Source organism: Odocoileus virginianus, chromosome 3 (genome assembly GCF_023699985.2).
Source record: "Odocoileus virginianus isolate 20LAN1187 ecotype Illinois chromosome 3, Ovbor_1.2, whole genome shotgun sequence".
NCBI lineage: Eukaryota > Metazoa > Chordata > Mammalia > Artiodactyla > Cervidae > Odocoileus > Odocoileus virginianus.
This window is the reverse complement of record NC_069676.1, coordinates 84,694,867-84,720,193: the sequence shown is the minus strand read 5'-3', so window position 1 is coordinate 84,720,193 and position 25,327 is coordinate 84,694,867. Positions and strand designations below refer to the sequence as shown.

At 36.7% G+C, this 25,327-nt stretch overlaps 1 protein-coding gene across 1 annotated transcript in view; it reads right to left on the bottom strand.

Moving 5' to 3' along the window:
- ADGRV1 (adhesion G protein-coupled receptor V1) overlaps positions 1-25,327 on the bottom strand; it is a 544,484-nt gene that overhangs the window by 453,108 nt on the left and 66,049 nt on the right. The window contains exons 18-24 of the mRNA XM_070465812.1: positions 21,753-21,879; positions 20,900-21,117; positions 19,643-20,386; positions 16,800-17,173; positions 5,192-5,368; positions 1,299-1,479; positions 129-331 (exon numbers count right to left, since the gene is read on the bottom strand). Coding sequence (XP_070321913.1) covers positions 129-331; positions 1,299-1,479; positions 5,192-5,368; positions 16,800-17,173; positions 19,643-20,386; positions 20,900-21,117; positions 21,753-21,879 — 2,024 coding nt within the window. The remainder of the gene's footprint in view (positions 1-128; positions 332-1,298; positions 1,480-5,191; positions 5,369-16,799; positions 17,174-19,642; positions 20,387-20,899; positions 21,118-21,752; positions 21,880-25,327) is intronic.

Genomic DNA, 25,327 nt, shown 5'->3' with positions numbered 1-25,327 from the left:
AACCATCAATGCTTCCTTTCCTTGTTTAATAAGTTACACGTACAGTGCCAAGCCCCTTGCAATCCTAGAAGGGGACTGTGTCTGTTCTATAAGTGTACGTACTGCTTCAAAAGGATGAAGGGATCTACCTGGTAGTCTTCAGGACTGAATGCTGTCAGTGACACTGTTCTATATTCTGCTATAACGCTCCCCAGGAGCCCTTGTGCGCGGACAACCAACAGCCTAACTTCTCCATCTTCCTCCCGCACGGTGACGTGGGGAACACCGCGTGCAGGTAGGGTCATTGGGTCCTCAGGCTGCGGAGGCGGCCCAGTGGAGAACTGTAGCAAGCCTGCAGATACAAAGAGAAATGGCATATTTGCCCCAGTTATCTGTGGAAGAATTTCATACGCACTTGAAACAATCTAACACATTAATTTTGATCACCAGGATAAAATTCAGAGGGCTCTCCTTTAGAAAGACCTTAGTGATGATTTGATTAACATGCTTTTGACACAGAATATGGTAGGAAGTTTTCAGGATATTAAAAACTAAACTGACAATTTTCCTTGTCTCTACCAAAACAAAACTTTTTTTAAAGGAAACTTCAATAAAAAGAACAGCGATGGAGTTTTACAATATATATTATCACACATTCACTCGTATTTGTCTCTAGAATTCATCCTTAAACATACAGCAAAACAAAATTAATGGCACCCCAAAGGACTCGCAATTCATTTTTTTTTTTAATTTAAGTATGAAAATGAGTTGAAGAACTTCCCAGGTTTCCTACACAGACTTTTTTATTGGATGCTTTCCTGCAAAAGAAATACTACTTTTCACTGCAGAAAACAGTCTCAACTTATTATAACAGACATCTGTTATAGTCGCCCAACTAAGAAAATTATCCCTTTTCAGCATAAGACAAGAAGAAATTAATATAAACAGACAGTGATAACTCTACTTTTTGAAGTCTAATAAAACATAAATTACAATGTACTTCAACCAGGTGTTAACATATCACAGTAGGATAATTTTTAAAACTAAAACTTTTGATAGCCATGAATAAAAATACTTTTATTTCCATTTAAAATAATCCGGCATATACTTTATAAAATATATTCTTTAACTTTAGAAACTGATTCTTGTATTTCATAAACACCATCCCTCACAATGGCAGCTTATAAGTTTAAGAGCTTAGAAGGTTACAGATCCAAAGAAGGTCTACTTCAATCATTTTGCAAAAGTCCCTTAAACTCTTAACAAGAACAAGTATACCCAGAGAAGGGAAGACTATTCTTGCACAAGGGCGTGGTTACCATATGGATGATCACTAGCTTTGACGGTGATATCTGTTGTTTCCTTTTCAGGGTCTATGCTTGCACCACTGGTGGGAGTTGAACCTATTTTCCCATCTCCAGGAATCGCAGAAACCAAGGTCACACGGAAATACTCATTAAGCTCAGGAATATCATCATCAAGGACATAAATATTCAGGACCTTTAAACACAAAAAAATCCAGAGGCAATAAGCAATGACAAGTAGAATAAGCAAGTGGAAATTATTTACCACTCACCAGAAGAAAACAAAGCAGCCAGCTGAAGTTACTTCCTAACATGAGAGATTTCTACAAAAACTTAAACATTAAAACACAGAGTGAGAGAGAGAGAGAGAAAGATCTGAGAAATTAATTCTTTAATCAATAATGGGTACTGAACAGTAGTATTTTCTGTATAAAAATATCCTAGTTATGTATTAATATCATAGCATATGTGATATAGTGATATACCCATATCATATATTCCTTGTACCAAAGACAGCAGTATTACCAACCTCAGGGTATAGAATTCCTACTTAAGGGAATGCACGTTATCTGTTAGGATGTGGTAGGATTGTAGGAAAGGACAATATGTCTAGTTACTGCCTAAGGAAAGTCTGACATACCTAGAGGCAGCATGCTAGAAAACAGATTTACAATAGACCCTAGAAGTCTGGCATACACAAACTGCCCAAAAAAACATTTGGAAAAGAAACAGCAATAATTCAGCCATGCTCTGCAAAACATAAGTCAAAATATGAAGTGAAAAAATGATTCCTCTCTCTTTTATTAACTAAACAAGCATGTTGACATCTACAATGGGCAATTTCTAGTCCAGATACTGAAGAGTCGTCTGTAGGAGAGAGACCTGTGGAAAAACATTTAAAATGCAATGTAAAAATGTCATAGAGTTATGTACAAAATAAACTGAGAACAAAACAATCAGCTCTACCCGTGTCTCCTGCGTTGCATTTCCTGTATTGTAGGCGGTTTCTTTTCCCCTGAGCCACCAGGGAAGCCTCTGTCCAGTAAAGGTTTTACAATAGACAGGTTTGAAGCAAGTCTTAATGAATTAGTTGTAGTTGTAAGTAATAATGGGGGAAGGGCAAGTAAAAGAAACAAGAGCATGAAAGAATAAGATATCTGGGGAACTACAATTAGACACTAAGGCTGGATGGATAAATGGAGGTCAAGATTATAGGGACCTGTCATGGTATCATCAGAAAAATGAACTTCATTCCATAGAGAGTAAAGCAAAACTGAAGAATCATAAGCAGGAGACAGATAAAATGAGAATTACACTTCAGCATCAGTACCAAGGCAGAATGTGAACAGAGTGGACAGAGCCAGAAGGGGTGCAAAGGGCTGAGTTAGGAGGTGACGGACCAGAAATACCGAGGTTCTAAACTAGTGCAGGGACAAAGGAGATGAGAAAGAGAGATGGATTTGAGATTTGTTCTGGGGACAAAAGACCCAGATCTTAAAGACTCAGCATAGGGAGTGAGGGACAGGAAGGAATGATATATGATTTCCTGGTTTCTTCGAGAAAGGAAGGTGACAAACGTCTGAAAACAGACTGTAGCTCCAAATGCAAGTTTCAAACACTAGTCACTGGGCCTAAAATCATTTGGTCAGCCTTTTTTTTAATGTAGTTTTTGTACCACTAGGCCCAAGATAGAATCTGAATTTGGTTTTGATGTTCATTTTGATCAGAATTTTAATTAATAAACTAATATATGGAATGGTCAATGTGCTCAGATATTCTACTCAAATATTGTCATTGTTCTTGAGCTAGAGAAAACAAAAAGAGAGACTTAAGATTTAACACATCTCACCCCCAGAAAGCAAGCTGACAAATGTTACTACAAAAAGCAACACCAAAACATCAAGCTGTCATTAAAAATGAAGCAATTAATATTTTTTCAAGCATTGAATGATACCAAAGTAACTGCTCATTCTAGTGAAATGAAGACTTTCAAACTGAAGACCATATCAAACTATAAATGTATTTCATACAGTGACTTTATTATGCTATACACTCTACTTTCTATTTTTTAAATCTTGATCATAACTCCCTAAACTGATTTCATAACTAACAGACCACTTAAAAACACTTGAAAGACACATTTCTATTTTAAGTTCTTGCATTGTGGCAAACACAAACACACACTTTTAGACTCTCTGGCAGCTAGGTTTCTGGGTGCAATTTAAGTATACTTAATTAAATACACTCCCTCAGATATCTAGAAAGCAACAGTAAAACTACCGCTGTCTGTGATACAAAGCACAGTGTTAGAGCATCAGCAGACACCCCAGGATCCAGTCTCTGGCTTGGTAAGACTGAGAGGCTGCTGTAGATTCAGCAGGTATAGTGCTGTAAACCAACACCTTTATTCAGTGTTATTACTGGTGCTTTAAAGGTCAATTTATTTTTTAAAGAACTTTTCAAATGATCGAAGAAAATACCTTAAATGAATCTTGACAGCAGCATATATGACTATTTACCTAACCAAAATCTTATTTATTAACTCTTTATCTCTTCCAAAATATACGTGAACCCACTTTATAAAACAGTGGTTCCCAGTTACACTTTTATTTCATAGTTGGTAAATTTTCCAATAGAAAAATTTGAGGGTCAACTCTGTTTTCCAAAGAGGAACATTAAAAATTCACCACATACTGTTATCATTACTTGATTTGAGTATTTCAAATCCAAAAAAGAAGTGAAAAAAGCATCAGAAAATAGTCCTTTAAATTGAATGATCTCAGCCTCATGAAAGCTTACTAGTGTCCTCCTATTCCTCATTTTATTGAATATCCGTAAAAATATTTATCATTGCTCTCTCTTCAGACTGCTTTTGGGGAAGTTTTGTTTTAACATTTTTCCTTCTTTCCCCAAAGTATAGATAGTTGGCCACTCTTCTTGAGCTTTAACTCTTTAAATCTTAAGAATATTTCAAGTTTGCCCTAATTTTATCTTTTTCATCCAGTCAATGCCTAAGTCCCTTAAAAATTTCTTCAAAGATGACATCTGCAAGTCTTAAATTATTCTATTTATCACTGTTGACCTATAAGCTATCTATATTTCTAATAAAACATTACACTGATATGAATATTCCAACATACTAGACTAATAGAAAGTAAGAAAATTTTTGATATAAGAGAAGGTCTCATTTTGATTTCACTTATAAGAAGTGTCACTTATTTCTGAAGTATATATTCAGAAATCAGACTCTGGTTCACAACAAGTTTTTGAGAAAACTTGCTTGATTTTTTACTTTCAAAACAAAGAAAAATTACCTATTTTTCCAAATTTAAAAATAAAATGAGATTACAGTTAAAATAATTCCTCTTGGCTGACTGAAAGAATTCTTAAGTGTTGAATTTTTAAGTATTAAGAATTTTGCAGTTTCTTACTGAATTGGTAATAAATAATGATAAACCTTCATGCTATACCATTTTTACTACACATATATTAAAGAATAGATAAAACTCTAACTGGTGGCTCAGTGGTAAAGAGCCCACCTGCCAATGCAGGAGACGCAAGGGAAGATGCCCTGGAGAAGGAAATGGAGGAAACCGACTCCTGTATTCTTGCCTGGGAAATCCTTTGGACAGAGGAGTGTGTGGGCTACAGTTCATGGGACCACTAGACTCAGACTCAACTTGGCGACTGAACAACAAGGACAAAACTATAACACACGTTATTCAACATTCTTAATGTTTCTTTTGAAGAAATAAATACAAAAATATCTTAGACCACGAGATATACCTAATCACCTAAATATTCCAAATTGCTTAAAAAGCAGGATGCTAAAAATGAATTACACAACAAATGGATAAGGAGAAGCTTCCCAAGAGGTTTTCAAAGAAAGAAAAGAAGATAGGGTTTACCTCTGATCTCTGCCAAGGAAGGAACATGATACTTCCACTGGCATTAGCAAAATCATCAACAAGGTAATTAACACCATCAGATTCGATCTGTGAGATAGTGTAAAAAACATGCACATAATCCAGAGCTCCTCTGGTTCGCTCCACTACACATGAAATGGTGGATCCCTCCTCTGCGATCTGAAATTGAACATAAACTCATTGTAAGTATATACTGATTCAAATCAGTGATAAAATTACAAATGCTTTCATGAAATTCTTTCACCATAAACTCAGTTCTCTAACTTTCTACATCTGTAAGGAGGCCTCTACATTCTTCCAGAAATATCTCTGATTGCTAAAAAATATTTACACTCATTGGTCTTTTGGTTCATTCCTTTAAAAGGATAAATAAAGGCAAAACACTAATAATTAACTATACCATGTAATACATTCATTGAAACCTCTCGGGTCTGGCACTGTGCTAGTTTTTTGTTTGTTTTTAGTACAACCCTTTTTCCAGGTAAGTCTAAAGAGGAAAACAAACTCATGATTTTATGATGAGTTTAGCACTAAAGTTAAGGGTAGAGAGTGGAACATGACATCAAAGAGAACTTTTTAGGCATAAACATAAGAAGTAATCAGGAGAATCTGGTGAAATCATTTGGAGGTGATACAAAGTATCCAGTGGGGAGAACCCTGAAAAATTCCTGGTGGGAGGACAACGGTCAGGTAAAGGAGGGCACTGATACTGTAATTAATATCTTTTTGCTATTTCTGACATAAATACGTATGTGTGTTTACATACATGTGTGTGCATTTTTTCCTGTGGAAAGCATTTTTATATATATTTTAAGATAGTGTTTAGTAATTACATGGAGCAGGAAATTGGAATATCTTTTAGGTCTTCATATTCTTGTTCTCCCAATTCTATTTTTATAGTTATCAAATACATAACTCATAGAAAAAAAAACTAAAACTGATTAAACAGAGCTCAAACTATAAATCTTAATATACAATGTCATTTAAAAATTTTTCATATCAATCTTAAGCACCTTTGATCAACATTAAATACAGTTATTTTGGTGCTAACATCAGAGCTGAAGAAAACGGACTTGAAATTTGTCTGCTAACAGGCAACAGTCAGTTATCAAGGAGCACGGAAACACTAGTTGTTCCAGTAAACCCTCTGAGTTTCACTGAGCATCAACACCCCTACTGCCTCAAGGTAAAGAAGATCAAGCATCCCAGGGAGCAGTATTGTGTAACTCCTTTATTTGCCGGCTCATCCACTAGCATAAGAAATGCAAAACGACCATATGGTTGTTCAGAAACAGCCTTTAGTCTGTTTCCCGATGGACACATTCTATCTCCTGGTCCAACTAGAACTTCTAATCCAGTGGAGCCTAAAACATGGGAGCAGGAGGTGCCAGAGATTCAGTCCTACTGCTCCCTCTTGCTTCCTATGCTCATGTGGTCTAATCTCTGGAGACACAGAAATAGGCATCAGCCACTGGGCACACACACAGCACCCAACCCTTCAGGATGTCATCCCTGAGCTGGTACTTTGGCTGAGTCTTCAACAGAACGTTCCCCTGTTACACTAGGCCCACCGCTTCAGGTGATGTCGTATAATACATACACAGATGGTGGAATGTTAGCCATAAAAAAGAATGAAATACTTCCATTTGCAGCAACATGGATAGACCTAGAGATTATCATACTAAGAGAAGTAAGTCAGAGAAAGATATTATATGTCATCAATTATATGTGGAATCTAAAAAGTAATACAGATAAACTTACTTACAAAACAGAAACAGGAAACTCCCTGATGGTCCAGTGGTTAAGAATCAGGCTTTCACTATCATGGGCCCAGATTCAACCCCTGGGCAAGGAACTAAGATTCTACAAGCTGTGTGGTGCTGGGAAGAAAAGCCAGAAACAGACTCACAGACACAGAAAGCTTATGGCTACCCAAGGGGGAAGGGCGTAAGAATAAATCAGGAGTATGAGATGAACAGATACACACCACCATGTATAAAATAAACAACAAGGATTTACTGTATAGAGCAGGGAACTACTTCATGCAAGATGAGCTCAATAAAGGTCAGAAAAGGTATGAACCTAACAGAAGCAGAAGATATTAAGAAGAGGTGGCAAGAATATACAGAAGAACTGTACAAAAAAAAATCTTCACAGCCCAGATGATCACAATGGTGTGATCACTTACCTAGAGCCAGACATCCTGGAACGTGAAGTCCAGTGGGCCTTAGGAAGCATCACTATGAACAAAGCTAGTGGAGAGGATGGAATTCCAGTTGAGCTATTTCAAATCCTAAAAGATGATGCTGTGAAAGTGCTACACTCAATATGACAGCAAATTAGGAAAACTCAGCAGTGGCCACAGGACTGGAAAACATGTTTTCATTCCAATCCCTAAGAAAGGCAATGCCAAAGAATGCTCAAACTACCACACAATTGTACTTATCTCACACACTAGTAAAGTAATGCTCAAAATTCTCCAAGCCAGGCTTCATTCAACTGTACATGAACCGTGAACTTCCAGATGCTCAAGCTGGTTTTAGAAAAGGCAGAGGAACCACAGATCAAATTGCCAACATCTGCTGGATCATCAAAAAAGCAAGAGAGTTCCAGAAAAACATCTATTTCCGCTTTATTGACTATGCCAAAGCCTTTGACTGTGTGGATCACAATAAACTGTGGAAAATTCTGAAAGAGATGGGAATACCAGACCACCCGACCTGCCTCTTGAGAAACCTGTATGCAGGTCAGGAAGCAACAGTTAGAACTGGACATGGAACAGACTGGTTCCAAACAGGAAAAGGAGTATGTCAAGGCTGTATATTGTCACCCTGCTTATTTAACTTATATGCAGAGTACATCATGAGAAACGCTGGGCTGGAGGAAGCACCAGCTGGAATCAAGATTGCCAGGAGAAATATCAAACCTCAGATATGTAGATGACACCACCCTTATGGCAGAAAGTGAAGAGGAACTAAAAAGCCTCTTGATGAAAGTGAAAGAGGAGAGTGAAAAAGTTGACTTAAAGCTCAACATTCAGAAAACTAAGATCATGGCATCTGGTCCCATCACTTCATGGGAAATAGATGGGGAAACAGTGGAAGCAGTGTCAGACTTTATTTTCTTGGGCTCCAAAATCACTGCAGATAGTGATTGCAGCCATGAAATTAAAAGACACTTACTCCTTCGAAGGAAAGTTATGACCAACCTAGATAGCATATTAAAAAGCAGAGACACATTACTTTGCCAACAAAGGTCCGTCTAGTCAAGGCTATGGTTTTTCCAGTGGTCATGTATGGATGTGAGAGTTGGACTATAAAGAAAGCTGAGCGCAGAAGAATTGATGCTTTTGAACTGTGGTGTTGGAGAAGACTCTTGAGAGTCCCTTGGACTGCAAGGAGATCCAACCAGTCCATCCTAAAGGAGATCAGTCCTGGGTGTTCACTGGAAGGACTGATATTGAAGCTGAAACTCCAATACTTTGGCCACCTGATGCAAAGAGCTGATTCACTGGCAAAGACCCTGATGCTGGGAAATATTGAGGGCAGGAGGAAAAGGGGACGACAGAGGATGAGATGGTTGGATGGCATCACCAACTCAATGGACATGCATTTGGGTAAATTCTGGGAGTTGGTGATGGACAGGGAGGCCTGGCATGCTGTGGTTCATGAGGTCACAAAGAGTTGGACAGGACTGAGCAACTGAACTGAACTGAACAGGAAACTATATTCAATATCTTGTAATAACCCATAGTGGAAAAGAACCTGATTCAGTGTAACTCAATCACTTTGCCGTATGTGTGAAACTAACATGTACTTATAACAGTATTATAAATCAACTACAGTTCAGTTTAAAAACTGGTATTTCAAAAAAAAACTGGTATTTTGAAATAAATGGTATATTTTAATGTCATGACATAAATGGTATGTAAAGACTGGATGAGACAATAGAGAAATAAACCTAGATAGAAAAGGACCAAGTACAATCAGGTCTGAAGTAACCCTGGTTTTGAAACGAGTATCCCAATACAACTGACATATCAGGAAGCATTCTAAACATAACATGGATTTCACATTTATTTATGTAAAACTTCATCCGTTAGAAACATGGCAAACACAGAAAATTGCACCACCTGAAACAAGCTACATGGGCATACACACCTCCCAGTTACCTCAGTTCAGCGTGTGTGTTATCAGCCACTTACCTGCATCTAATATGACAACTTTCCCTCCGATTTCAAATAACCCTCCTTCTATCACTTAACTGCACTTTCCCCACTTTTACAAACACACTTAACATTTTTTTAAGGTATACATGCCATACTTGATAAGCATATTTAAGACTTAAAAACATTATTTAAACCTATTCTTTATTAGGTCCCTACATTTCAATTTTTCTACTACTGACCAATTTAGGGGGTTGTGTTCTCCTAACCCATCTTTCTCCTAAGTTCTGTGTTTTTCATTATGTGATTTGCCATAGTGTGGTGATTTTTAGGAACCCATTAATCATGCTATGTGAGAACTAACGTATTCTGAACGTAGGGCTCGCCAAGCCTAAGAGGCTGGAGGGAAGAACAACAGACAGAAACAGGTGTTTAATACAGTACCTAATTAGACATTAACATCAGCATGTTCATCACGGCCAAATGGTGCACAAACACATGTGTACTGGAAAGAGCACGACTCTGAGGTCACTCAGTCCTGGTTGACTGTTTCACTCTGTCATTTACCAAGCAGCCTCAGTCTCAATGATCTCTTCTTAGAATGAAGATCACAAAGTCTCATGGGTTTTGGTGAAGGTTAAACAAGTGCTTTACATGATCCCTAGTAATATAGTTAAGTGCTAAGAAAAAAAAAACTTACATTTCTTCCCCTTATGTTGCAACCCCATGGACTGTACCCCGACAGGTTCCTCTGTCCATGGGGATTCTCCAGACAAGAATACTGGAGTGGGTTGCCATGCCCTCCTCCAGGGGATCTTCCCAATCCAGGGATCGAACCCAGGTCTCTCACATTGCAGACAGATCCTTTACCATTTGAGCCACCAGTGAAATACAAGACATAGATTCAGTTCAGTTCAGTTCAGTCACTCAGTCATGTCCGACTCTGCGACCCCATGAATCACAGCACGCCAGGCCTCCCTGTCCGCCACCAACTCCTGGAGTTTACCCAAACTCATGTATATCGAATCGGTGATGCCTTCCAGCCATCTCATCCCCTCTTGTCCCCTTCTCCTCCTGCCCCCAATCCCTCCCAGCATCAGGGTCTTTTCCAATGAGTCAACTCTTTCCATGAGATGGCCAAAGTATTAGAGTTTCAGCTTTAGCATCAGTCCTTCCAATGAACACCCAGGACTGATCTCCTTTAGGATGGACTGGTTGGATCTCCTTGCAGACATAGATTAAATAGATCCAAAGATACACTGGGGAGTATGATGTTTCCTTATAGCTTTTTACCAAATCAATGACAAATAGCCAGGTAGAATATAGGACTAAGCTTTTCGTTTGCAAGAATCACATGGGGAAAATTTGTCTATTTCATTAAAAATCTATCACCTACTAACTATTTTCAGTTTTAAAAAGGGCAAAAAGGACTATCCATATTCAATACAAATGTGTGCAGATGTATGCTATATATCAAAATTTCATAGAAAATTTAGTAACTTAATAATTTATACAATAAAGCAAATTTTAAAGTTTTAATTAGGGAAGAGGTTTCAAGCATCAAGCACCCATAAAAAAAAAAAATCACATAGGATGTTTGGTAAAAATCCACCTTACAAACTTACAAACTTACAGAAAAATGACATAATGCCTAACATTTGCTTTTAAAATTAATTCAGCCAGCAAAGAAAAAAACAAGACTGACAAAAGGCTGATAAATGTTAAAACTAAGTGAGAGGTAACTGGGGTGCCATATTCTATTTTTTATATGGATATTTTCCACTTTAAAAGATTTTTTAAATTCAGCTTTTTACTTCCCCTCCCATCCCATGCCAGAGATTCTGTCAGAAATGGGGTCCTGATTCAGGAAGGGTGTCGAGGAAAATGCATCAGATATTTCCATCCAAGACCATCCATGCACAGCACTTTGGTAAGTGGCAGACTAGATGATGGAATCAGTAATACCAGAAACGGATTAAGACATAGAGAATAAGTAATCAAAAGATTTTTTCTACTGTTAAAATATTCATCTAATTGACTTTAGAATCATAAAACAAGCAAATGTTCAGGATAGTATATGAAAGGGCATAACATCAAGTAATAAACATCAGAACCACCATCACTCATTTTTTCACAAGAAGCAATAGCAACCACTACTGTTTTCTCTACTGCATCAGGAATTTGTCATATCTTCAGATCATCAGAAAAGTAATTATAACAGTTAACAGTGAAAAGAGTTTTAGAAATACATTTTCTAGAAAAAATAATACACTATATGCCATGAATTGGCTTTCTCTACTGAAACAGAAGATTAAAGCTAAACAATTACACATTCAATTAATTTTTTAGTTTGTTTCATGCTTGGGTGATGATGTGTGATATCAGATTATATCAGCATCACTTTTATCTAAAGGAATCTATTCACATAACAGATGGCAGGCATGAAAAGCGAACACAATCCAAGTCAAATAATATTCTCTTTTTTACAAAGATCCTCTCAAAATATCTCTAACTTTATTCTTAAACCATGAGTTTAAATATATAAAACATAGTTCAGGGCCTTCCCTGGTGGTCTAGCAGTTAAGAATCTTCCTGCCAATGCAGGGACACAGGTTTGATCCCTGATCGGGGAGGATCCTCTACATGCCACGGGGCAGCTAAGCCCATGTGCCGCCACTACTAAGCCCTCACATGTGCCTAGATTCTGTGTCCTGCAACAAAGAGTAGCCCCTGCTCTCTACAACTGCAGAAAGCCAGAGCAAAGCAATGACAACCCAGTGCAGCTAAAAATAAATCAATAAATAAGTCTTTAAAAAAATTAATGCTTAAAAACAAACCAAAAATATAAAACATAATCCAAATATTGGCTGTAAAAGTAAACCAATAAGACCTGCAATTTCTATGAATCATTAGGAAAGGAAACTTTATCATTATGGGGCACATACGCTTTCAGGACATACAAAAATAGTGGGAAAATAAGGTGGAGAGAAAATAACACTGAAAGTATAAAGAATAGCAAAATACAGGAAGGTAACATGAGAACGTGGTTACTAGGCAACAGGTCCAACAAAAATCAGTCACCTGTTCAGTATAGGGCCTTCTTGGAATAAAAAGAACTACTTGGCCTACCCCACCAGGGCGCTAAACTACGTACAAGTTTGTTCATTCTTTCAATTAAATTTATTAAATATCTGCTATTTGCCAGAACACACTGTACCTGGTTAGGAGGAAACATATCACAAAGTAATGTCATCTCTTTCAAGATGCCAACTAGCAGACTATGTCATACTCTACATACTTTCATTACCTGTTTCAGATCTGATTATGCTTTCATTTTAACCTTAATATTACTTTATGTCATATGAATCTATGAAAAATTCAAAAGCATCGCATAACTCAGAGAGAAGTCTTTAAGGATCTCTATTGACTTCAGCATTTTTGAAGGGATAAGAAAAAGTTAACTTTTCAATATCACTGCAACAACACAATGGAGAAGCATCTACGGAAGTGACAGTGCTTTTTATTTTTGAAAATGAAGCAAGTAACCATAAAATTTAAACTCTGTTATTATATTTGAAGCAATACACATTGATTATCTGGAAAATATTGGTTAACCTAGTTACACAGATCTTCCAAACGTTGATGCATTTCACTACACAAAATAAGCAAATCACTATCAATAAAAGCTAATCACTATCAATATAAGCTAATACCACTTTCAATCTTAACCAAAAAGCCTTTAAGTATTGGAAAACAGTCAAGCTCACTTTATTTAGTAAGATGTTTCAACAACTCTTAATTTTTGTTTGAAAGCTCAAATTTTTTTTATCACTGGTAACAAATACTATCAGTTGTTTTCCTGGTAGTCACTGGCTCACTTGATTTGTTTCCATAAATGTCTGCCAGGTGCCCAAATCCAAGTAACCAAACTTTGTTGGTCATTTTTTCAAGTAAAAATGGTGTTCCACAAAAAGGGCAGCTAGTTCAGCTCACAACTCTATCTGCACACCTTCCACAATTACCATGTTTTGTTAATGCAGAGAAGTGCTTTATCTCTGCTTCTCATTTTATGATTCGTGCATGTGCTGAGTCACTTCAGTCATGCCCGACTCTTTGTGACCCCATGGACTGTAGCCCACGAGGCTCCTCTGTCCATGGGATTCTCCAGGCAAGAATTCTGGAGTGGGTTGCTATGCCCTCCTCCAGGGGATCTTCCCAACCCAGGGATCAAACCTGCATCTCTTATGTTTCCAGCATTGACTGGCAGGTTCTTTAACCACTAGTACCATCTATGATACGCAATGTTAAAAAGGTGGGTATTTAAGGGTTGAAATTTTATCAAATGAATGTTTTGTATTCCTTCATCAAATATACTCAAGTGAGATTTTCACCTCTTAAACTACAGGTGTGTGGTAATAAACAGAATAATGACAACTAGTACAGTCAGGTTCTGCTGCCTTGATTCATACAAAGGCACTAGCAACCAGCAGTTTAGGCAACCACTGCTTTTGCAGTGCAAATGTCAATTGTCAATAAAATGAAAAAGACATCGTAGTGTTTTATAAAATTAGATTTGATCTTTGTGGAACTCCTAAAAGAAGTCAGGACATTGTAGTGTTTTATAAAATTAGATTTGATCTTTGTGGAACTCCTAAAAGAAGTCAGGAACCCATAACGGTCCTTGGACTTGGACTACACTCTGAGAACAATTTCAGTAAGCAATCAATAAATACTGATGATGGCTATCACAACAAAAATATTTCACATAACCCTGTCTTGAAATCCCTCCAAGATGAAAAGTAAGAGTTTTATACTTCTTAAAACTTTCAGGCATAAAAATTCTGTAATCTTCCTGACGATCAAATAGTGGTATCTGCTAAAGACACAACACTTTTCCTGTATTAACCATCTAAACTTTTCCCCAATACAGATGTATACGCTATTTTTCTCTCATGTGGACTTACAGGATAATCAGTTATGTTTTCTTTTTCTTTCCAGAGATTTTACAACTACAAGTACTGTGGCTCATGTAAGCAAGTTCTATTCTGCAATCAAAGATTGACCCCATTCAAATTCTGAATTATCTTGGAACAAAGGTACATATCTCAGTAGAACTAAACCAACACCAAGACAATCTATCAAAGGAAATTCTGAGACAAGCCAACACTGAAAACTTAGTACTTAGTTTAATGGCCCAGAAAGCTAGAAGAGGTGAAGTCGCTCAGTCGTGTCCGACTCTTTGCTACTCCATGGACTGTAGCCTACCAGGCTCCTCCGTCCATGGGATTTTCCAGGCAAGAATACTGGAGGGGGTTGCCATTTCCTTCTCCAGGGGATCTTCCCAACCCAGGGATTGAACCGGGGTATCCTGCACTGTGGGCAGATGCTTTACCATCTAAGCCATCAGGGAAGTTCAAAAAAAAAAAAAAACCAAATAAAAGCTAGAGAAACACTCAAAAACCACTCCTCTTTAGGCAGTTTAAAACCTTATATATTGTTTTGTTTTCAGTTGGCTATTTATGAAGCTTAGCTGAATCCAGATGTGTCTGTTACTTGCACTATGAACCTTTTAATGTCTTGATATTAAAATACATTCACAAGTTCAAGAAAGATTTACTGAGTACCTACCGTGCACCATGCTAGATCTCAGAGATCCAGTAATGAACCTTGTCACACCCAGAGCTCTTTCCCCTCTGTGGGAGAAAGGGAAAGCAGTATACAAGTAGGCTTATAAATAATATAAGGAATTCAAAAGTGTGATCAGTGCTATGAAACAAGTAAAACTAGGTGAAGGAATAGAGACTGACCGGCTGGGAGAAGTGGGAGGATTACTTTAAATCAAAAAGTCTTCACTGAGAAGATGTCTTTGGAGCTGAGACTCGAACAATTAAATCTGCGGATCTGGAATTAGAATGTTCTGGATAGAGAGGCTAGAAAGTGCTGAGGCCCTGATCCTGAAACTGAAAGAAGGCAACTCTGACCGAAACATGCTGACCAAAGAAGAGAATTAACACAAGAAGTCAGAGGCAGGTGCCAGGTCTTGAAGAGATATGAAGGTAAACTGATCTTACATGGTACCAGAATGGTTCTCACAACCTGACGGAAGTCCCTTTTCTTTTTAAAAATAAAGATGATATTGAAGATACAAGGGGGAAAGACAGCAGGTTAGAATTCACAAGATGTTAAGTTCAAATTCCAGTTCTTCCCATTGCATCTTAGGCGCAAAAAAAGGAGGAGAAAAATGAATACTTATTAAAATGCTAGTAACTGCCAGGCTTTGAATCCGTTATTTGATCCTATCTCATTTAATTCAACTAGGGTTAGTTATTTTCTAAGGTCTCTAAGCAGCCATTTCTAACCCTCCTAAATAGAGAGAGTAATATTTGTTGCAGTACATTAGGAATTGTCAGAAAGTTGAACAAAAAACTTAACACGTAAAGTTTTTTGATGACTAAGCATCTAGAAGTACTATCATTAAAGATAAATATATTTCTCTTTTAAATCATAGGAGGACATTTGTCCTTCCTGTCTAGGATATTCTATTGCTGGTGTAAAAAAGAGCACTTATTGAAGATTTCTTACGACTGTCATCAAACCAAAGAGTAGGAGGGGCAATAAAACATCCAGAGAGCCAGGAACCCCAATCTGAGCTACAAATGAGGCCTGTGACCTAGATATTTTTTCAAGTTCTACCCTTCCCATTTTCCTTAATTGCTTCAATTTACATATGTTACCCCCTGTAAACCTACAAGAATCAACTTGCAAAGGGAACACCTCTCTTGTTCCCTGGCATCCTTTCAAGGACACTGAGCTGTTCCTGTTGACACAACACCTGGGAAGCAGTTTCACACGATCACGTTACTGAGTGGGAAACCAAGATGATTACGAACCTCTGAATGCTTGGAAAGGGCTGATAAGGAGGGAAAACTGCCTAATGAATTAAGCTGGCCAAGAGAGTGGTAAGAAAGGCATTTACACCCAACGTGGAAGAAGGTTGTAACTTCTTAAGAATATTTTGCAAGTGGGGGGGAAAAAATGCACAAAAAATTTATCTTAATAAAATTTCAAGTATTCACAGATGCTTTCAATATATATTATTTCATCTACTTACCTGGTAACCAGAAAGTAAATTCCATGTGGAGTACAATTATGCAGTCTGTGAAAGTCATTAACTCTAAAGATAATTGCTAAACTGCATTTGCTACCTTATTATTACTTCTCTCTCCTCATTAAGCTTCTGATTCAAACTGTGAACTTACAAGAGCAAAGACCTTCCAATTTACATTTTCACCACTGCCTATAGCATACTTCTGGGTCTAGTGTCAACACTCAAGCCATCTTACCAAATCAAAGAGAGTCCACTCCCAAACAAATCCACATGGGATGAGCTTTTTCACTCTGAAATTCACCATGCTCACTACTTACCTCTGGTATACAGGCTCCTGTGAAACCAAACAAGCCATTGGCATTGTCACTTTTTTGTATTACCAATCTTGCTATAGTATTCTCTTCTGAAAGGCGAGCTCCTCCATATACAGAAACTAGCTTAAGAATGAATAATTCTTCTCCTTCCTCTTCATTGTCATCTCTTGCAGAAATAATGAATGACTTGTTAGTTTCTCCCTGTCTGAATTCCAGATATCCAGAAACAGGATGCAAATCACTCTTGGCTGGCATGGCGTGAAGTTCATAAATTTCTTCAAGGGTCAATTTCCGCTCATAGGACCTCACATCCTGCATCAGACCTGTAAATCTGTTATTGCCATTCACTCCTGCCCCAATTCTCAATGTTCCTGGACCTGAAATTAGAAATGGGTTTAAATGCTACAATAACCACAACTGTACTGTCCTAAATGACAAGTGTGATTCAGAAAGTGAAATGATTTTATTAAAAGGTCTTATTAGGTAAGCAAAGTTTTTGCATAACTAGAACACAGTAAAGGCTACTTTCTGTCAATATTATAATGAAAAATGAATCAGGAATCACTGGGATTTAAGACATTTTATACCAAAGATATGTTGTACATATGTATGTATGCATATATACAAATGAATGTGTATATATTAAGACAGACATTTCTTCCAGGAAATTTAAAAATTTCCTTGCACATCTAAGAATGGAATGATTCAACTCAGTCACAATTTTAAAACTTTAGTATTACTGTTCTTGAGAACTTCAATTCTTGGTCTATTAGAAAGTTACCTTGAGTTAAAGTTGTGAGAATTCAGTGAAAGAAATTCTTATGGACCAAATATAACTTTTTACCCAAACAATCAAAGCAATAAATGTAGAAAAAGAAATATCTCTTTCTAGTAACAATTATATGAGTCTCATGGACTTTTTCATGATAATAACAACATGCAGTTTAACTACATTACTATGTAGCAATAATAAACCCTTTCAGCAATTCAACAATTCTTCTTTCTTTACTTATTCCCTCCAATAACTCAACTAAAATATTTCTGGAAGATGAGAGTTTGGCATTGATTTGGGATTGCCTCCATGCCTTCTCTAGTGGTTCTGGACTGACTGAAACAGTGAAATGTCTACAATAGACAAAAAAATACATGAACTTCACACACACCATTGAACAAACCTCAGACACTCAAGTGTACACACTGCTCAATCCTATTTACATAAATTTTAACAACATTAAAAACTAATCTTAGGCTCTTAGAAATGGCAATAGTAGTCAGGCAAGGTGGTGAGTCAATGACTAGCAAAGAGAAAAAGAGAGGGTTTCTGGAAAAAAAAATCTTGATGTGGGGACTGGTTATATGGAGTGTTGAAACTAATCCATTTAAAATTTAAAAAAATTCATGTATCTGTACACTTATGTGTACTTTTATATATTTTATAATAAACATATAATGCCCTGCATTTCATTCATAACCTAAATATATATATACACTTTCTCCATTTTAAGTTACAAATTACATTAACAATGTAAGTTCCCTGCAGCAAGCTACACAGAGAAAAGAAACACCAGTTCTTACTTTCCCAGTCTTTCCCACTCTCATTCTCCCACCATGCGATCATCCAGAAAACTCAATGTCAACAAACATATGTATATATTCACAATCAAAAGATAATAATTTAATGCCACAGAACACTGTAAGCATAGTTCTTGAGGTTGAAATCAGCAGTAAGTATATGTTTTCTTTTGCCCACCTTTTTTTCCTACTAGGAAAGAAAAAATGCAACCAGATAGCTAATGCAGGAGGTTCAGAAGGAAAGATAATCTGTTAAGATATCATACAAGCTCTGTTCTATTTTCCTACTAAAAAAAAAAAAAAAACAGAATCAAATCACAAGATAAAGGGGCTGGGAGGGAATTGTGATTATAATAGAGATAAGTGATATTTGGGTAGAAACATGCACAAAAGTGTATTTCTCAAGGAAACAGCACACTGGTTCAGCTTAAAGAGAACAAAGATCCTCTCTATAAAGCACACCATAGAATTCACTTTAACTCCTGTTCCTTGAGACCTCTGTAATTGCTGGATTGCTTAATATAATTTTCTTTTGACTCTTCTTTAAACTTATCTCCACCATACTCTAACTCCAGAAATACTGAGATAGCAGCAGTTTCCCCAGATGCAATATTCTGTTTCACATTTCCACACCTTTGTTCTTTTCTCTACCTGGAATATCATGCCCAGCTCTCCTAGGACCACAAGAGGAATAAATGTTTCTACTTGGTAATTTTTTTTCTTTCTTCCTACCATGTGTTGAAGTGATCTGTTTGCATACCTTTCTCCCAGAGCCTACTTCAGCTGCCTTCAAAGGCAGAGTCTCTGCCCAATTCATTTCTACAGTACCTAGCACAAAACGTATGGTCTTCATAGACACAGAGTTTTATTTAAAGAAATTATAAACCAAAACACCAAGCAGATTTGAAATACTTTCTAGGCCTTTTTTTTTTAATTGAAGGAAAATTGCTTTACAGAATTTTGTTGTTTTCTGTCAAACACCAACATGAGCCAGCCACAGGTATATATAAGTCCTCTCCCTCTAGAACCTCCCACCCATCTCCCTCCCCACTCCACCCCTCTAGGTTGATACAGAGCCCCTATTTGAGTTCCCTGAGACATACAGCAAATTCCCATTGTCTAGTTTACATACGGTAACATAAGTTTCCATGTTACTCTCTCCAAACATCTCACCCTCTCCTCCCTTCTCCCCAGAAATACCGGTGAGGCTTTTAAGAAGTCAAAATTTTTCAAAACTCAAAATTCAGGGTCCTAATTGTGGAGATGACACTCACCATCAGTAATGGCTTCTCCTTTCAGACTCTTGATTCCCCTGGGCATTGCATTTCCATCGAGATAGAATTCAATTATACCATCATCCAGGACAATTAGAAGATGCAGCCAGACATTTTCTTCCAAATATTTCATGACAGTGGTCTTGGCAACATACGTAGCATTGGAACCCAGAGTTTTGTAATGGAGGGAAAGTGTCACATGGGATTCATTTGTGTGAATTTTTACCCCATAGTAGATGCCTCCATTACCATCATCCTTTGCTATAACAAATCCATTCGTATTGGCATTGGGCATTACCCAAGCTGAAAATGTAAAGTTGGCAATTGAGTTGTTCCTCGAGGGATGGTATTTTGGATTAACAGTTCCAAATGCACCCTCTAGTCCACTGAAATACAAAGCATCTGTTCCACTATGGTGACGCCTCTTGTGTGGCTGTGAGTGCACGGTGCTGGGAAAAATTCCAACCAGCAAAAAATCTATCACTGGAGGCAAACCAGAAATGAACTCACTAGACAATATTTCCCAGCCTACTCGTACACCACCAAAGGCGCCCTGCAGTCTCAGAACGGTAAAGCTGGTGATGTAAGACATAGCGTCTTCCGAGGGAACATCTTCTGCCACTTCTCTCTCGAGGCACTCTGGATCCAAGATGAAAACTCCAAAGGGATCATCATTGAATGGAATCATTACTGTCACCTGGAGGTTGGTTGCTGCCAGCTGGCCCCCAGGACCTGGGGACCCACCTGTAATGAAATCAGGATGAAAAACCAGAATTGAAAATACTTTCCAGTATAAAGTGAAGGCAAAAGGAATTGTTTACCAAATTTCTCATTAAGTACTTTACTTGTTGATCAACGAACATAGTATCACCATATAGCTTTCACCACATTTTCAAGGGTATTCACTGTAATTTCATTAACAACCAGCTGAGTCTGAAAAGAGCGTATTAACTAGAAAGACTTAATTCTCACGCTTAAAACCAAAATCGATGCAGACATTGATTATTATTTAAATTATGGTACAAAGACCAAGCTTTTTAAGCCACTATGAATCTGTACTGTACTTCCTATCGTCTATTACTGTTTTGTTTGAGATACCCTATTTGGTGTGGGGAAAAAAAATTATTTGGTGTGAGTATGGAAGTAAGTTTCCATCCATAAAACTTCATTAGGTGCATTTTCTACCTAGCTCTAGTTATTTCAGCATAAAATATTAAACTTTAGTGGTAAAATAAAATAGATGGGAAAACACTGCACCTGAAATGTTTACAAGCTTTAAAATATAAAACTCATTGAACTCAGGAATTTTGTCTGGAAAAGCATGGAGAATTATTGGTTTGGCTCCTTCCCCATCCATAAAGTTAACAGTCCCTGAAGTTTCACAGAACTCTTGTCCAGGTCGCAAAGCAGAATCATTCTGAAATAGCTGCCAAGCCACAGACACATTGCCAAAGTGTCCTCGGTGCCTCAAAATCCTATAAAACAAAGTAAAGAAAATTATTTCTTACAAAAAATGTGGAAGTAGCAAATCCAACTCTAATGAGAACTTTCTGTATTATCTCAGAAATACACTTTGTCTGTTTATCATCTTTAATATAAACCAGCCAGCCAGTTCTTACTGAGCAACCATGAAGAATCTCACGAAAAAGGACAAATGAAGTAGAACCTTAAATAATAGAGAGAAGAATGCTTAAAAATCATAGTCTTAGAAATCCAAACTAATAGATAAATTCTAAGATAAATTCAATCAAAAATATTCAGACAAGAATTGACAAAAGTTCTTCAAAAGCAAAGCCCAGGGTGAAGAGAAGAGTTCCAGAAGACCTTGGATAACTCAAGTCTCTGTGTTTTGATGAGGAACAAAAGTTGGGGTTAAGAAAGGTAAAAAGAATAATTTCTCTTACCATCTAAAGTGTCAAGAGTTTTCTTTAACAAACAAAAACAGCATAAAGAAGTTTACAATTTAATCAGACAACCAAATTTGAAATTATTCCATTCATAGGCATACTTTTCAATTTTGAAAGATTAACAATGTTTCAAATTTTTGCATATGTAAAGATTTTATTTTACTTTATTCAACTTTCAATTTGCCTTATGTAAACATGCTTACCAAAATGAATTAGTCTTTCCTTCTTCAACTGCTTTGTCTATGGGCTCCAAAGAAAAAATACCATTTGGGTCATCATTAGCTTCAATTATCACTGTAGCTATTCCATATGGATATACAACTGTATCACCTAAATTAAAAATGGAGAAGTCAAAATAACAAAAAAGTACCTAACTTACTGTTAAATCTGTATTTTTAAACTAAGAAACAGCTTGTAATAAGGTTCAAATTCCAGGAAGAATTTCCTCATCAAAGGTAATAAATAAATGAGAGAAACAGATGCCTAAATAAGTTTACTATGACTTGTCTCTGAGGAAATGTTTAATTACAGAAGAACTACTTTATTGACAAACATACATGATATTTTTATAATAGGAATATCACCTCAATAGTTTAATTAGAAATTTAAAACATAGCTTTATCAAATTTCAAAATGTTGAGGTAGATTCATTTCTTTAAAAAAATTGAATGAAAGGATTACCCTACAAGATACATTAATTAGAATCACTGACTTAAGTACTTCCCTTTCAATCTCTGCCTTCATATAGCAAAGTTTGATCTGGTCATACACAGAACAAAGCAATCTTTATGATGTTGAACATGATTTCTTCCTACTCCAATTATTTCCACAGCCTGTTAACACTGTAACAGCCAATAAATTAGGTCTCTTCTCACCAATCCCTTGAGGTCCATAGCTTTTACTCACCACTGTAAGCAAAAGTCTTCCCCATCTTTATTCACCTTTCATCACTCCTCAGGGCCCAGCTCAAGCAACAACTCTTTTGGGGAATTTTTCCCTGAATTCCCAAGTTAAGTGCATCTCTGCTGTGTTCCTACACCACTTCACACTTTGTCAATCTAACATAGTAATTATCACATTATACTAACACATACATACTGACACATACACACACTCACACACACACAATTCCCTATAAGTCCTTGGACAAATGCTTCTTAGTCAACTTCACCTCCTAGCAGATAGATGCTCAGTCACTGGTATTTATGAAAGTTAACTAAACTGATACAAATAAAACTTTGAAAATTAGATGAGGGCAATACCTAAAACTAAACTTAGAGAAACAGACATGTGTGGCAAATCAGCACATTATAAGTAATTTACATAAATATACAGCTGTACTTAATCTTTCTAGATAATTAGCCAATGAAAAGAGGAAGAAACAAAAGAGACAGTAAGTTATATAAAAAATCCTGACATTACAGAGTAATAGAATGACTTAAAATATATCATAAAATCTAACAAAAACAAAAACAAGTCTAATATCGGTAGGGTTCTGCTTTCAAGCACATCTATTATGCAATATGTCACAGGTGGTACAGCAAGTAATAGAAACGAAGGGAAACAGGAAGACACAAACGAGAGTCAAAGGAATAGGGAGAATGACAAACAGCACAAACAAAAATTAAGCAATCTCTATTTTTTTGCCATCTTCTTTCCGAGTATTTGCAAGTAAGAGGCATGAGGTATGCATGCACACAGAGGGTAAGAGACTGGGCATCACAGGAATCCAGCTCAAGGTTAGAGCTCACTCATGGAAAGGACACCTCCAATGGAGAAAAGCTTGGGGCTTGATGCCAGAGTCTCAGTGAAGTGGGAGGACATCCACCTGGTGGAAAAATCAGGAAGTGAGAACCTGGAGCTGGAAGCGAGAACCCTAGTGTAGTAAGAAAGGCCATCTCGTTTTAGCAAGAAGGTAAACAAAGCAACGGAAAGTGGTTACACATAGGGTGAACTGATTAAATAAGTAAACATATTAAAGATAACTACGGGCCAATACCACTGATGAACATAGATGCAAAAATCCTCAACAAAATTCTAGCAAACAGAATCCAACAATATATTAAAAAGATCATACATCATGACCAAGTGGGCTTTATCCCCAGGGATGCAAGGATTCTTCAATATCCACAAACCAATCAGTGTCATATACAACGTTAACAAATTGAAAGCTAAAAACAATATGATTATCTCAATAATTATCTTTAATAGATGCAAAGAAAGACTTCAACAAAATTCAACACCCATTTATGATAACAACTCTCCAGAAAGCAGGCACAGAAGAAACATACCTCAACATAATAAAAGCAATATATGATAAACCCACAGCAAATGTTATCCTCAATGGCAAAAAATTGAAAGCATTTTCCCTAAAGTCAGGAGCAAAACAAGGGTGCCCACTCTCACCACTACTATTCAACATAGTTTTGGAAGTTTTAGCCACAGCAATCAGAGAAGAAAAAGAAATAAAAGGAACCCAGATTGGAAAAGAAGAAGTAAAACTCTCACTGTTTAAAGATGACATGATCCTCTATGTAGAAAACCCTAAAGACGCTACCAAAAAATTACTAGAGCTAATCAATGAATATAGTAAAGTTGCAGGATATAAAATTAACACACAGAAATCCCTTGCATTCCTATACACTAACAATGAGAAAACAGAAATTAAGAAAACAATCCCATTCACCATTGCAATGAAAAGAATAAAATACTTAGGAATAAATTTACCTAAAGAAACAAAAGACCTATATGTAGAAAACTAAAACACTGATGAAAGAAATCAAAGAGGACACAAATAGATGGAGAAATATACCATGTTCATGGATCAGAAGAATCAATGCACTGAAAATGAGTATATGATACAAAGCAATCTATAGATTCAATGCAATCCCTATCAAGCTACCAACAGTATTTTTCGCAGAACTAGAACAAATAATTTCACAATTTGTATGGAAACACAAAAAACTTCAAATAGCCAAAGCAATCTTGAGAAAGAAGAATGGAATTGGAGGAATCAACCTGCCTGACTTCAGGCTACACTACAAAGATATAGTCATCAAGACAGTATGGTACTGGCACAAAGACAGAAATATAGATCAATGGAACAAAATAGAAAGCCCAGAGATAAATCCATGCACTGATGGACACCTTATCTCTGACAAAGGAGGCAAAATTATACAAAGGAGAAAAGACAATCTCTTTCACAAGTGGTATTGGGAAAACTGATCAACCACCTGTAAAAAAAAAAAAATGAAAATAGAATACTTTCTAACACCATACAAAAAATAAACTCAAAATAGATTAAAAATATAAATTTAAGACCAGAACCTATAAAACTCCTAGAGGAAAACATAGGCAGAACACTCTCTGACATAAATCACAGCAAGATCCTCTATGACCCACCTCCCAGAATATTGGAAATAAAAGCAAAAATAAACAAATGGGACATAATTAAACTTAAAAACTTTTGCACAACAAACGAAACTATAAGCAAGGTGAAAAGAAAGCCTTCAGAGTGGGAGAAAATAATACCAAACAAAGCAACTGACAAAGAATGAATCTCAAAAATATACAAGCAACTCCTGCAGCTCAATGCCAGAAAAATAAATGACCCTATCAAAAAATGGGCCAAAGAACTAAACAGACATTTCTCCAAAGAAGACACACAGATGCTTAACAAACACAGGAAAAGATGCTCAACATCCCTCATTTTCAGAGAAATGCAAATCAAAACCACAATGAGGTACCATCTCATGCTGGTCAGAATGGCTGCTATCCA